At 45.7% G+C, this 15,537-nt stretch overlaps 1 protein-coding gene across 1 annotated transcript in view; it reads right to left on the bottom strand.

Annotated features, from left to right (window-relative positions):
• Positions 1-14,633, bottom strand: part of CNNM1 (cyclin and CBS domain divalent metal cation transport mediator 1) — a gene marked incomplete at its 5' end in the record, with an annotated part of 50,980 nt that extends 36,347 nt beyond the window's left edge. Inside the window, one exon of the mRNA XM_081157904.1 lies at positions 13,070-14,633. Coding sequence (XP_081014030.1) covers positions 13,070-14,633 — 1,564 coding nt within the window. The remainder of the gene's footprint in view (positions 1-13,069) is intronic.
• Positions 14,634-15,537: the final 904 nt, after the last annotated feature.

Below are 15,537 nucleotides of genomic sequence, written 5' to 3'. Positions count from 1 at the left end.
GCTATTACATTAAGAATGGACATAAAGTGGGCAAAGGTGGAAGCAGAGAGACCTCATAGGAAGCTCTGGCACACATCCGAGTGAGAGTGGGCAGTGGCTTGGACTGGGATGGTGGTAGTGAAGTGGTGAGATGTAGACAAATTCTCGAGATACGCTGAAAGCAGAGCCTACATGAGGGACTGAATGTGGGAAAGAACTTTGGGCTGAGCAACTGCAAGAGTGGAACTGAAATTTACAGGGTCTGGGAACGCCGTGAGAGGTAGGCTCGGCGAACAGGGCGGAAGCCCAGTCTGCGACAGGCTTAAGGCTGAGATGCCTTTTAGACCTCCAAGCGGAGATGTCAGGTAGCAGCTGGAAATGTAAGTCTCAAGTTGATAATATCTTTGGGAGAATGAATGAAATAACCAAGGGAGTGAGAGTAGACAAAGGGATCCATGTCTGAGTCCTGGGGAACACTCAACACGCAGAGGTCATAAAAGTGCAACATTAATGCAACAAATACTTGAGCACCTGAGGTAGGCAGGCCTTGTTCTGGGCCTGAGGCTGTATCTGGGAATGTGAGTAAAGGAGACTGAGAAGGAGCATCCAGAAGGTAACGACATCTCAGAGATTTTCACCCTCTTCCAATCGCAAGTGTATGTAGTCCTTAATTTCTACATCCTCACAGCATCCTGGCCAACTGTACCAATATCCTAGCCCATCTTCCTTATGGTTTTTCCAGCTCTAATCCATCCTATCTATTGAAACCAGATTGCCCCCAAACACTGCATTTATGAGGTTATTCCCCATCTCAATAACATGTTCCAGGTACTAGGGAGGATCATTTCTGAAGTCTTCTTGTTGCCATTAAAGGCCTCTGTAGTTCTCTGGTATACACCTTGCTTTCTTTCCCACTACTCTGTCAAAGTGCACTGTGCTTATTCCCCAGTCAAAAAATAACTGGTTTAAGGATGCTCAGCTAATAAATGGTAGAGCCAATATTTGAATTCAGGGAATTAAATAGGATCCACTCTAGCTGGCGTTTGTGGAAAACATCAAGACACACTAAACAAAACTAGATACTTTGACCTCAGGCCTCTCAGACTCAGAACTGGTCTTGGAGACTGCCAGAGGGGCCAGCTAAACATAACCAAGATCCCATGCTTAAAAATCACCAAGATTACCTAGAATCTGGCTAAGCTTTGGTTGATGGACATATTCTTAGGCCATGAACTAACCTCAGAATGAGAAAGATACATTGAAAGGCAAAAAAAAGATACATTGGTCTTAATTGTCCACAGATCAGTTAGTTCTGGGACAGCTGAGGGGGTGTGGTCAAACTAGGTTCATCCCTGGATGAAAAGAGAGATGTGGCTCTTGGGGTGCTATTTGAAGTAAGCCAGACAAAACCCTTTCGAAGGTTCTCCTTCCAGGTGAAGACAGTTGACAGCTACTCCAGTGATCTCCATACTGTTTCTCATCTAAACCAAGTGGACCTGAGAGCACAGGTCAACGTTTACCCCATTTTCCAGTTTTTGCCACAATGGTGATTGCCTTAGTGTTCATCGGGTGCATATATTCATCATATCTTTGCAAAACAGGGATTGTTGTTACTAATCTGTGAACAAGAAAACCGAGACTCAGAAAAATAAAGTGACTTGCCCCAAGCCCAGAGTTTCAGTAAGCAACAGAGTCAGGAAACACACCCAATTCTGTCTGACTCCACAGCCTGTGCTCTTCCCAGCACACCAGGCAGACTCCACATTTCAGGCTGAATCTCAGGTTTCCTATGTTGAATGTGTTTAAGAGCAATGAAACTTATTTTTTAAATGCCCTGAGCCTGGAGGAAAGTATGCAGAGCTAACGCCCAGCATCTCACTAGTGAGTAGGCAAGGGAGGAGGAGGGCTTTGAACTGGGAAGGGGAAAGGAGTCACAGGCCCACCTTTCCACCATGCTTCTGCCTTCTGGCCCAACCCTTCTAGCCTGGTATTTCATTTTAGTTGACTGCTTTGAGCTTTGAAGGGTTTCATTGATCTGATGTTTGTTTTTTTATTTGCCTGGGATGCCTGCGGAAGTGCAGAGTGATAGGTGAAAAAACCTAATGCTAACTGATGACAGGATAAAAGATATGTAAGGAAATTGCCAGAACTCAATTTTGGTTTCCTGGGCCCTATCCAAAGTAAACAGCTCTCAGTTTTGTTTATTCTATACAGTGACTTTTACATGGGCCGGTTCAGCGCTTGTTATACAAAATGTCTAACTAGATACTATGCATTTAACTAGATGGGTGAGGTAAGAAGCAAATGGTGGAATGTCCTGAGGGCTGTACAGGCATTATCTTTAGCCTTTGCAGTAAACTTACAATGTAGTACCATTATTCCCATTTTAAGAAGAAGGAAGATAAACCTCATTTGAAGTGGTAGAATTCAACCTGCCCCAGTCACACAGCTAATAAATGGAGGAGCTGGGATCTGAGTCCAGGTGTCTACAACTCTCTGTGTCTATGGCACCATGGTCTGAGGCAGCAAGTCACAGATGTGGCTTCTGGTTCTGCCTCAGCCACTAACACTGAGCAGGACACTCGTGTCTCCAGATCCCAGGTGCCTCATATACAAAATGGGGATAAATTCTACTGACTTCACAGGCAGGATTAGCACACGAGTTACTGTTTTGGAAAGATCTTTGCCAGTGTAAAGGCTTTGCAGCTATAAGGGCTTATCATTGCTATTTTTACTATTTGTCTTTTCTGGGTCTCAATTTTCTCCATTTTAAAATGAAAGGATGGGACCAGGTGATCTCCAAGGTGATCTCCAAATTCTATACTTTAATAAGTTGAAATAGTCTTGGACTGCAAAAAGAGTTTGGCTTTTTACAGGATGTATGATATGCCCGAATTTCAACAGTGCCAACAGTTACAGCATCTTGTGTTTACAAAGGGCTGTGAACTCCTAATGTTTATATTTTAATATTGAAGAATTCCACTGGAATCAGATAAAAAAAGCTACCTTAACACATGCTAGATGTTTTTAAAATCCATACAATCAAATCAAATCATTTTCTATCAAATCAGGAAGAGAAAGACAAAAATGTTATCCCACCAGTCCTATAACAACCACCTTGATTTGGAAAAACAAAGTCCCTTTCTCTAGCTACTAGTTAAAAAAGAGAGAGAGGCTGTCCTTCGTAGTAATTATCCTGCTCCAATTAATCAGAAATAGAGTAATCAACGCATCTATCACAAAAAAATTTCTTAAGCCACTGAAAGGCAATTATAAAAAAGCCATCTGTGTCACCCAGAGCACCATGGTAACCAGCATCACCAGGGCATGAAAATGTAGTTGTTAGTCACTAGAATCTAAGCCGATTGGCAGTTTGGCTTGCTAAGCAACACTGTAAAAATAGCAGTGTAACAACCCATTATCTGGAGGTCTGACTTTGCAAGGCTTTGACTCTGGTCCCAGAAAGAACTATCCCACATTTGTATACCAACCTCATACTCCAAACACCTAGTCAAAGCTTAATTAATCACTTATTTACCAAATATTTATTCAAGCTTATTGTATACCAGGCACACAATTCCCAACATGTGTATTTACTTGGTTTCTCAGTTAAATAAAAGCTCTCAAATAGGCTCAGAAAGAGTGGTTTTGCAATGAGTGGAGCAGGGATTTGCGTGAGGCCAGCTCAAACAGAACCAGCAGCTGATAGCCAGTGGACAGAGAAAAATAAAAAAGTAGACAGAGAACTGCTTTATAATACTGCTCAAAGGTTACAACATTCTTCTGACCATGCTCCAGTGTCACCAAGAAAAGATTAAGTTACATTTAGGATCCTTTGTTCAGGAAGGCAGAAATAGGTATAAAACATTTTAGAAATATCACACCAAAAATGGTTAAAAGATACAGTTTCGGCATTTGGAGGAAACAAACTATGTTTGACAAATACCTCATTCTACCGAATTCCCCATTTTGCTGGAAGAAAAGCAGCATACGACATTGCTTTGCCAGCACACAAATGTAGCCTTGGCTCCCTCTCTGCCTTGATGCTGCGAGCTCAAGCTCCCGCCTCAGCTGGAATGCCCTTTCCCGTCATCACTGCTTATCAGAGTCCCTCTCTTTGCACTTCCTCAGAGAAGTTTTCCCAGATCCTTCCAGGACATTATTGCTCCCTCCCCCCTTCACCCACAGATGTTGTCTGGATGCCCTTGCCTGTCCCCCGGGCTGCTCTGCACCATTTCCATCAGGGTCCTTCCTCCTCTCCTGCTCCTGGGGGGCAGGATCTTTTCCATACTTATAGCCACATCCATCTCCCAGAGCCCTGGTAGCCCGGGACTCAGTGACTGTTACTGCGTTCGGTTGCCCCATAACGTTGACAGTCACTAGAGGCTGAGGGAGGGTCGGCTGCCGGGGCCCTGGCAGCGTTTTCACTCATGGATGTTAAGTGGCCCAGGAACCCCAGGTGGCACCCACACTGGCCCTCGCTCCTCAAGCCTTTGTATGTCTGCTCCCTTCTCCCGGAGAGCTCTTCCTCTGGTACAGGCCTCACCATCCTGTAGGGCTCAGCTCAAAGATCACGCCAGGAGGGGAGTCTATCTCTACCACAGGACCAGGTCTGGGCTCCTATTATTCGCTTTCATAGATCCCTATACTTTTTCTTCAAATCATTTGTCACTGTTTGTAATTATCTACTGGCTAGTGTAAAACTCCCTACACGACTGCACGCACCAGGAGGGCAGGAGGCTTGACAGAGAATAATGTCACATGGAAAAAGAAGGAAGGAAGGAGGGAGGGAGGGAGGGAGGGAGGGGGAAAGGGAAGGAGGGAGGGAGGGAGGAAAAAGAAAGGAGGGAGGGATTGAGAAAAATCTCAATTGGGAAAGGAACAGGCAGTTGAAAATAAAAAGAGAACTGAGAGTTGTTATTGAAGGTCCAGGGGTCTCAAAGGTGGGCCCAGAGGTAAACCAGTACAAGAGAATTCATACTAGGAGAATCCGCAGACCTCCGCCTGTGAGACACCCAAATGCTTTAAGGGAGCTAGAAGCATAACCAGATGTATTTGGTTGTTTAAAAATGGAATTGAGGCGAGATGCTCTATTCTTCAAATAAAAGGGGACTCACAAGGGATGATAAAGAGGAAATGGAATTGAACTGCCCCTGTGGGGTTTAGATTAGATAAAGAGAGTCTTACAATAAAGGCTGTTATACCCTGGAAAAGATAACTAAATCTAAAAAACCTGTGAATCAGATTTTCTTTCAGGTTTTTCAATGCCTCTTCCAGCTTAGATTCTATTGTTACCTGGTATTTCTTTTGCCAGGCTGAGAAAAAAATATATTGCGGAACAGTATTGCAACAATCACAATGAAAAATTTTAAAGAAATATAAACTAACAATTTTAGCAGCTTGTGTAATTAATTATTTTTACTTTTTCTAGTTTCCTTTTTTTCTTCCTCCCAGTACATGATGGACTAGGCTTTGTTTACTGTTAGCCCTAATGATTGCTTAGGAGGTAAGCATCTCATTTTAAATATTACTAATTATTATTTAGCAACATTTAACACATTTTAAAGCACACTACATCTAATTATACCAGTGAAATATAACTTTGAGTGAAAATAACTTTTTATTTTCTTTTATGGAAGACAAAAAATGCAGCACTAATGTTTGGCAGCTTTTAAAAGAATTAAGCAATGGGATGATTACTCTTCCTGATAAAATAATTCATGCAAGAATTTGGAGTCATACGCAAAACACTGACTTCTCAACTAGACTATTCCTCAGTGAAAATGTCTCTGAGCACGTACTAGCTGTTTGGATGGACTTCCAGCAACAGACCACAGGCAGTAGGACCAAAGGCTGAAGTAGCTACCTGTCAACTCCACAAAGGCTGCTCAATGTCTCTCTTGTTCACAGCTGCATTCCCAGGGCCCACCACAGTGCTTGGCCAAAGCAGGAATGCAATAAATATATACTGAATGAATGACTGAGTCAATGAATGAGCAAAGGCTGAGTATGAAAACGGAAATAGGCCATCTTACATAATTTTACATGGCTAAGCTAGTCCACAGATAGAGCGATCAACATTGCGTGGGTTATGCTGCCTTTTGTTTCGAAGATGGTGTTACCCACCCAGCAGAGCTAAGTTGTTTCACTAAGTTAAATACCAAAGCTGTAGTGCCCAGAGGTCTTTGCCTTCAAAACAAAGCCTTATTCCTTCCCTTTGTTGTCTTTACGGTGATAGTTTCTTCTAAAAACCACCCAACAAAAAAGTAGTAAACTTTAGAAATTAAGTGCAATAAATCTCTAAGGTTCCATTTTGTAAACTGGTCTTCCTGAATTATAAAACTCAACCCCAAGGAGACTATAGTGAAAATAATACCATCATAAAAACCCCCCACAAAAACCAAAAACACACTCTTGGGATTAGAATGGGATATTTGCTTTGTGGAAGAAGATAAGACCATGGGTTTTCCCTTTATTTTCTTTTTAAGAATTTGATTAAAGCTGCTGTGATGTGCAATATATTTTTAACATGACAAAGATACCGAATTATTATTCCAGGAGAGTGGGATGATTATCTTCAGGTTGTTTTCATACTTTTTCTACTGTTCTATATTTTTAAATTTTCTATAATAAATACGTAGTATAGAAACTTATGTCAGTAAGAATTTTTATAAAAGCAAAAAACCTAACCATAGTTACTCTCTTCTCCATGCTCTCAATGCATTTTTATATTTCTATTATAGCACTTTTGTTTTAAAAACTTATGTACAGGTCTGTCTTATCCATATACTTATATGCTAAGACATGGCTTGTGAATTGCAATGTTGTTTAAGGTGGGGGGTGGGGTGGGCGGGTGGAAGGTGAGTCCAGCCTGCCTTCTAGCTTTACAAAACGGACTACTATTCTCCCAATAGGCTGTACAGTCCTTGGGAGCAGAGACTGTATCTCATATACACAACTCTTAGTACACTGCTTTGAACATGAAAAGGCTAGATAATTGTTACAATAAATAGATGTAGCTAAAGAAGCAAAGCAACAATATATGCAACACTTGTCTTCTAACATTTAAAATTTGACTTTGGACCCTGGCTAGGCAGCTCAGTTGGTTAGAGCATGATCCTGATACACCAAGGTTGCAGGTTTGATCTGCGGTCAGGGCACATATAAGAATCAATCAATCAATAAGTGAAACAACAAACTGACCTCTCTCTCTTTCTCTTTCTCTCTCTCTATAAAATCAATAAATAAAAATTTAAAAAATAAATAAAATAAAATTTGACTTTGTCCTGCTGCATGGTCTCAGATGGTAGGACTAGAGATAATTCATTTACTAGAGCTCTGCAGATCCCTTCCATTATATTAAAGTCCTCCATTCATTCAACAAACATTTATTGAAAACTTACTATATGTCATATCCATTGTTAAGATGCTACCGCTACAAAAACAGGTAAGACACTCTTTGCCCTCCAGCTGCTCATTATATGTGTTGGCAGCACAAATAAACAAATACGGATAATGGAGTCTGTTAGTTCAATAATAGAGATATAGAACAATTAAGATGGCCCAAACGGGGCTTTATAGAAGCTTCACAGAGGCGGTAGCTGGTGTGCTGAGTGCTAAAGGAGGAACTGGAGCAGGGATCAGTCAGGCAACGCATATTCCTGACAGTACAGCCTGAGTGGGGGACAAAGGCAAGAAACAGCACAGTGTGGCCACAAGCTTGATGTTGCTGGAGATACGGCTGAGGCACGGAGTGGTGAGGGATGAGGCCAGGGGGGTGAGCAGGGAGCAGGCGATGGGGGCACAGCTTAGACTTCATGCTGCAGGCTGTGGAGAGTGTGGAAGAGTTTAAAGCAGGGGATGACATCACCGGAGATTATTTTAGTGGCACTGGAAAGGGCAAATTTGAGGCAGACAAAAATAGGAAGAAGCAAAACTTCTTAAGAGGCATTTGCACAAATGAGTAATAGATTCGTGCATGTATTTAAAAATCATAGCTGGCATTTATTATATTAAAGTTACTAAGTAAGCATTATAACGCAGTATTGTCTTACTATTTTAAACGAGCCTATGAGTAAATACTATTATCCTAATTTTACAGCTAACAAAACAGACAAACTCTTGAGTAAGTTGCCCAAGGCTAGGATGCAACCTGGACCTTCGGGCAGCAAAGCTTATGTTCTTAATCACGATCCCATTTGTTTAACTTCTGTCTCTTGCATTAGAATGAAAGCTCCACGCAGATGGGGGGGGGTGCATACTGGTGGTGCTTTCCACTGCGCCTACACAACAGGCACACAGTAACTATGTGTTGAATAAAATCAATGAATAACCTAAGTGAAAGAAATAGTGGACTAAATTATGTACAGATACAAGAAATATTTTGGATGAAATATTGGCAAACTTTTTGCAGACTTTGGTGATTGTTATGGGCTAAATGTCTATAAATTCATATATTGCCTCTCCTCAAATTCATATGTTGAAATCCTAAGCTCCACTGCAGCCTCTAAGGAAGTAATTAAGGTGAAACGAGATCGTAAGTGTGGGGCCCAAATCCAAACGTTAGGTGTCCTTATAAGAGGAGGAGAAACCAGAGTGTTTTCTGTTCTCTCTTTCTCTTTCTCTCTCTTTCCCTCCCTCTCTCTCCCCTCTCTCTGGTTTCCTCTCTCTCCTCTCTCCATGTATGTACTCAGGAAAGGTCATCAGGGGACTAGCCAGAAGGTGGCCCTCTGTAAGCCAGGAAGAGGCTTTCCTCAGAAAGCAAACCAGCTTGAACCTTGATCTTGGACATCTAGCCTACAGAACTGTGAAAAAATAACTTTCTGTTGTTTAGCCCCCCAGTATATGACGATTTGTTATAGCAGCTGGAGCAGACTAACACGGTGATTAATAGGATGAAGGTGGGGGCGGAGGAGAGGTTTTTAGCCTGGAGAACTACAGGGGCAGTGGTGCCAGTAATTGGGGTAAATAACCAGGCAAGAGGAAGGGGAGAGATTTGTTATGGTCAATGGAACAAACACCACTAATTTTCTGAACTCAGGGTTTGCCTCACTCAAACACAGAAATATAGAAGTTAGCTATTTGAAACCATTTGTTCAATAAATGTGTATTTATCCCCTAGTCATGGTGACCGCTGTGCTTATCCTGAAAATACAAAGCAAATAAAATTCATTTTCTGCCTTCAAGAGACTCCGGTCCACTGGGGAGAAAGATTGTTCCCTTTTGTAAAGCTGGCACGCGAGCTGGAAAGACGATGTTCCTTTTCTCCCCTTTCTGAAGACCTGGAATCATCAGAATTGTATAGAGGCAAAAATCTCATTTGGATAAGAGCTTTGGAGTCACATGAACTGGATTTGAATATGGGCCTTGGAGCATACGTGCTGAATGATGACCCTAGGCAGTTTTAGGGCTCTCACTTATAACAGCAGAGTTGTTTTAAGATCAGAGAAGAAAAGGTAGGTAGAAATGTTTTGTAAGGTGCAATATGCATGTTAGCAATTATCTTTTAAAAGCTACATTTCTAATCTGCAGAAACTAGAGGTGAATCAGCCATGGGCAACAAGTCAGAGGTGAAAGGCCAGCTTTGAACCCTGTGGGCGGCAGGAGTTCTGGGATGGGAGAGGGAGTAAGACTGGGACATAGAACAGGCTTTGGGGTCCTACAGACCTAGTTCAAATCACAGTTCAGTCAGTTATTAGCTATGGAAAACTGAGCAAGTCATATAATTGATCTGAGCTTTAGTTTCTTCATCTGTAAAATGGAGTTAATAATACTACCCTGGAGGGTTGTTTTGAGTATGTAAAGGGCTTGCTTGGCATGGTGCCTGGCAGAGTTGTCAATTAATGGTAACTGTTGTTTCTATTAAAATATTATCATTTTCCTCCCCTACCTCCTAAGGGATTTGTGTAGGTAGTGAAGAAACTTGAGATGCCAAGAAGTGAGGGAAATGGAAGGGCTTTTATGACTTACTTAAAAAGTTATTTTTAAAAGTAAAAAAAAAAAAGAGTAGTCCAACTCGGCTTTCTTCTCCTAACCTATGGTGCAAACATAACTCTTGTAGAAATAACCACTGTAATAACTTGGAGCCACAGAACTCCCACCTTGATAATTATTCCTTGTATTTATTCTATCCTAAGTAAATCTATCAATCACCATTAATAAGGGTTCTTCAAAGGCAGTGCTTCTCAGGCTTTAATGTACACATGAGTCAGTTGGGGGCTTGTTAAAATGAAGACTTTTATTCTGTGGATTTAAAGTGGGGCATGAAATCCTGCCTTTCTAAAAGCTCCCAGGTGAGGCTCACGCTGCTGGTTCATACACCACACTTTGGGGAAAGAGCAAGCCTCTGAAGGGACATAGACATATCTTCCGTAGCCTGGCGTTCACTGTAATGGCCTGCTTCTCTCTGATCCACCTAATTACAAACTAACTACTAGAACACTAGTGAGCCCTTTTCAGACCAGATTTAGAAATTCTGCAACAGGACTCATTTCAGATCAACAGCGACTTTTTTGAGTAGCCTACTTGTGCAGGGCACTGGGAAAGGTGTTGAGGATACAGAGGTTAGTAAGACACAATTCCCGCTTCTGAAGACTGTGCTCATTCTAACACTGCATGCCCTTGTAGGCTGTTAACTCTCTGAGGGCGGTCTTACCGTCTCCCTTGTTGCCTAACACACTACGTAGATGCTCAATAAATACTAAATGAATGAGTCAGTGAGTTCACAGGCATTTCATTAAAAATGCCTTCTCATACATGGGCCAGTGTGGCTCAGTGCTTAGAGCATCGGCCCGAGCACCGAAGGGTCGCAGGTTTAATTCCCAGTCAAGAGCACATACCAGGGTTGCAGGTTTGATCCCCAGCCCAGATCTAGACTCATGGGAGAGGCAACCAATGAATGTGTCTCTCTCATATCGATGTTTCTCTCTCTCTCTCTCTCTCCCCCACCTCCTTCCACTCTCTAAATATCAATGGGGACAATATCCTCAGGTGAAGATTAACAAAAAAAGTCTTCTCACAGCACATGAGAATGAGACACTCTTAAACTGCCCTCTCTCCTAAATATCACGTGTAAGAGGTGGTCAAGTTAAATTGAGGCAGACAGAGTGGGTCCTAATACAATCTGCCTGGTGTCCTTATAAAAAGGGGAGAATAGAACACACAGAGAAAGATTCTGGGGCTAAGAACACAGCGAGAAGGTGGCCATCTGCAAGCCAAGCAGAGACCTCAGAGGAAACTAGACCTGATGACACCTTGATCTTAGACTACCAGCTTCCAGAACTGTGAAAAAATAAATTTCCATTGTTTAAGCTACCCAGTGTGTGGTATTTTGTTATGACATCTTTAACAAACTTATACAGATTTTCACAGGTTTTATGCCTAGAGCCAAGACTCCCTTTTGTATAATACACAAAATGGTAGAATAATTCTTAGAGTGGATGAACCTCAGAGTGCAATGGGAATGAGTTACGGAAGAATTGTGGGGAGACAGACAGAAGAAGGCGAGACAGTAGCCCAAACTGGGCTAAAACAGCTGCAACACACACACACACACACACACACACACACACACACACACGTGTGCATACACACACACACACACACACACACAATTTTCTCCCCTTATCATGATACCAACACAAAGTCTAGGGCTATTTTCTCCCCAAATCTGAGACCAAAAGCAGCTTTTTGACTTTTTCCCCCTTGGTAGCAGACGGAAGATCCTGGGTATCTCTCTGTATGCAAAGAGCTAAAGAGTACCTGTGATGATAAGGCAATGAAACCGAATTTTTGACAAACAAAATAAAAAACACACAAATGAGATGCCTGCTAGACACAGGGAAGCTACATTTGAAGCCCAGTTCCAAAGTCAGGGAATTACTATTTTTTGTTTAGCTTAGTTTGTAATAAACATGCCAACTCATATGTTTAGATGAGTACCTCCTTTGAAATAGTCATTCTGGAAGGTCCTACCTTTTTTTAACCATGTTACTGTTTTCAAATCATTTCTGGAATTACTTTCAGGGTCTGTGAGATAGTCTTCTGAATGCTCTCAGTGGTGACTCTTGAAGGTGGATCTGATTTTCAAAAACAACCAAGGGTCCTTCTGGATCAACTTTGGTTAACTAAGGGGACCAGTCAAACTGTGGAATGCAAGCAGACTGACCCCAAAGTACCCCGGCTGATGTTTCTTGGGTGAACTGTACTCGACCCCAGAAGACAGATTCCAAAGACAAACCCCAAGACATGTAGTGAAAATATTATAAGCATGACATCAAGGTGGGGGATGGTGACTGCTCTGAAGGAAACACACCTGTTTTCTTTTCAAGTGGATATGCAAGTTTTCTAGCGGTTCCCTTTACTAGAATATTTCCTCAGGTCCGGATCCATATTACCTCATTGGACCACAGTTCCGAGAAGTACAAGGACCTCACTGCCTTAGTCAAGTTTTAATCCCCAACCTGGGTACTTGATGTGTGAAATAAATAGCTGATGGAAATTTCATTAGGGGGTAAGAATACCTAAGGTGCTTGGGGCTTACTCTATTTGATTCTAAGGGCATAACTAGGACCCAGAGAGAAGCTTGGGAAAAATAAATTTCTACTGTATGTAACAAAGACATTGTCAGCGGTTGGAGCTGTCCAGCAGTGGATTGAGTTTGCCCTGGAAAGAGTGAGCTTCTAGCCCTGGGAGTTTAAAACAAAGGCTGCTTGTTACTGGAACCTGTGGAGGTTCCTCTTGTAATGGGTGAGAAGCTATATGCAGTGACTTCCAAGGACTATCTCCAAAGTCCATTCTGCACAATACCTGGCAAATGGCAGGCCCTGAAAAAATACTGGAGTGAAATGAGTGAGAGCTATGGGGCACCCTGTGAGCCAAGTCAAGGGGCAGAGGCTTGGAGTTGAGTAAGCTGCAAGGGAGCTAGGAAGAAGTGAAACGAAAAGAGCCAGGGAGTCATGCGGTGGGGTCTACCTTGCGTTTTGGGTACCGCAGGAGAATGGCCATGGGTACCTGAGGCCTCACATGTTTAGGAAAGGGTAATACTTCTGAAGGAGGTAGGAGCTGAGAAAGGAGATACACCACTGCTCACCCTTCTTAAACTCCTCGAGCACCGTGTCCAGCCGAGTATCGTTGAAGACGCAGTGCAGGGGCCGGTTGTAAAAGCGGGTGACGGTGAGGAGCGGGGTGCAGTCGTCGGGGTCCACGAAGGCCAAGTCCTTCACGAACAGAATGTCCACGATGTTGTGCCGCTGGTCGCCCTCGTACACAGGGATGCGCGTGTAGCCGCTGCGAAGGATCTCGGAGACCGTGGAGAAGTCCAGCACGGCGTCGGAGCGCAGCATGAAGCAGTCTCCCAGGGGGGTCAGCACCTCCTCCACCACTTTGGTGCGCAGCTCCAGGGCGCCCTGGATGATGTTGAGCTCCTCCTTCACCAGGTCGTTGTAGGGGTCCGCGGCCCGCAGCGTCTCCAACAGCTTCTCCCTCGTGTAGAAAGTGCTGATCTCCTGGCGCAGCGCCCAGTCCAGCAGGCGGCCCAGCGGGTAACACACGGGGAAAGCGGCCGCCATCAGGAGCCGGGTCAGGCACACGCTGTGCGAGGCGATGGCCAGCCCGTGCCGCGAGCACACCGAGTAGGGGCAGATCTCCGCGCCCAGGAACACGGCGCCGGTGCACACGAGCGCCGGCAGCCACGGGAAGTGAATGCCCGCCTCGCCGTAGCCTTCGCCCGGATCCCCGACGCCCGGAGGCAGCGAGGTGTACAGCCAGCCGGCCAGGGCCGCGTTGGCGCCGGCCTGGCCCAGCAGCAGCGTGCAGAGCAGATGGGTGCCCCTGCCGCGCACCGCCTGCACGCGGCGCGCCTGCTCCTGCTCGGCGGCCGAGCCGCTGTTCCGCAGCACCCGCAACTCCACCGGGTCCAGCGAGAGCAGGCTCAAGCGCAGGCCGCTGAACAGCGCAGACAGGGCGAGCAGCAGGAACGCGCCGAGCCCCCGCAGCCACGCGGGGGTCAGCAGGCCCTCGCCCGGGCCGTAGAGCCGCGGGCGGACGCGGAGCAGGAAGCCGCCGGCGGCGCCGTGGTGGTGCCAGGCGCGCCCGTCCCAGGCGCACAGCGAGAAGAGCTTCCCGCCGCCCGCGCCGCCCCTCTCCGCCTCGCCCTTGCGCAGCTCTCGCACTCGCACCTGCACCAGAGCCGAGCCGGCCACGCCTCCGGGGCGCAGGGGCCCCAGGACCTCCACGTCCGACGCCCAGTCGCTCTGCTCGCGGCAGCGCTGGGGCCCCGGCGGGCGCGTGGGGACGGCGCTGGGCGCCACGCCGCTCCCGCCAGGCGGCTCCTCGATAAACACGAGCCGCGGAGCCCAGTCGCCCGTGTGGTTCTCCGCCGAGGAAAGGGTGGGCGCGGGCACCGGCGCGGCGGGCGCCGAGGGCCCGGGCTGGAAATAGACGCGCAGGAGGAAGCTGGTGCCTTCTGCCGCACGTAGGGTGCCCCCCTCCAGGGATACGCGGCCTCCCGCGGTGTCCTCGGGCCTCAGGCCCAGCAGCCAGGAGGCGGCGGCCGGGGGCCGGGGGGACAGGGAGAAGAAGAGCAGGAGCACAGCGCCCCGGCTGCAGCAGTCCCGGAGTCTGACACCCACCGCCGCCGCCGCCGCTGCCGCCATCCTGCACCCGGCGCGGCCGCACGTGATACTGCAGAAGCCGAGCGAGAGCGGTAGGGGGAGGAGCCAGAGCCGGCAGCCGGCCCCAGGCAGGTCACCACGTGGCCGCCCGGCCCGCGCGGGCTGGAGGTGGTGGGGGTTCAGACCCTGTCCCGGCAGGAGGTCCCCGCAGGAGGCTGGAAGCGGCCACCCATCAATGCACTGTGCATGACCCTGACGCACTCCGGCACATCCCAACTGCAGCCTGGGGAAAGCTGGGCTTGGAGCAGGGCCTCCTACTTAAGCAGCGGGGAGCACCTCAGCGAACTCCTACCCGGCAGTAATTCCCTGCCGGGCCCTCTTCTTCCCATTGGCGGGGGAGATTTCCCATCGTTTTGCTTCTCCTGCCGCTAGCGTTCCCCCTTCTGGTCAAAAGATATTCCGGAGGCAAGTCTTAAATTTTTAAAACTTTGTGTTTGGTCTCAGCTCCAGCTGATCTTTCATGTTTAAAATTTTCTAAATTCAGTTCAATTCTTTGTTAAGACTAGAATGTCCATCAGTAAGAAATTGTTGAAAGAAACCATGATGGCACTGTGTGGTGGAATACTATGCAGCAGGAAAAAAGAATGATACCGACCCATGTGTCTGTGATACAGGAAAGTCTTCAAGGTAAGAGTTGAAAAATGACAAGGTGCAGAACAATGTGTATAATATGCTACTGTTTGTGTTAAAAGCACTTATGTATAAACTTATATGTACACATATACATATGTATTAGATTTAATATGCAGAAGGTATGAAAGATTTGTAATAATGTTTGCCTTTGGGGAGTAGGGAGCAGGACTAGAGTCTGGAAGCTTGGTTGAGAGATACTTAAAATACACACACACACAGACAAACACACAGAGGACGTTATAAAGGTAATGCA

This window comes from Miniopterus schreibersii (assembly GCF_964146895.1).
Source record: "Miniopterus schreibersii genome assembly, chromosome: 14".
Taxonomy (NCBI): domain Eukaryota; kingdom Metazoa; phylum Chordata; class Mammalia; order Chiroptera; family Miniopteridae; genus Miniopterus; species Miniopterus schreibersii.
This window is presented reverse-complemented; position numbering and strand designations above follow the sequence as displayed.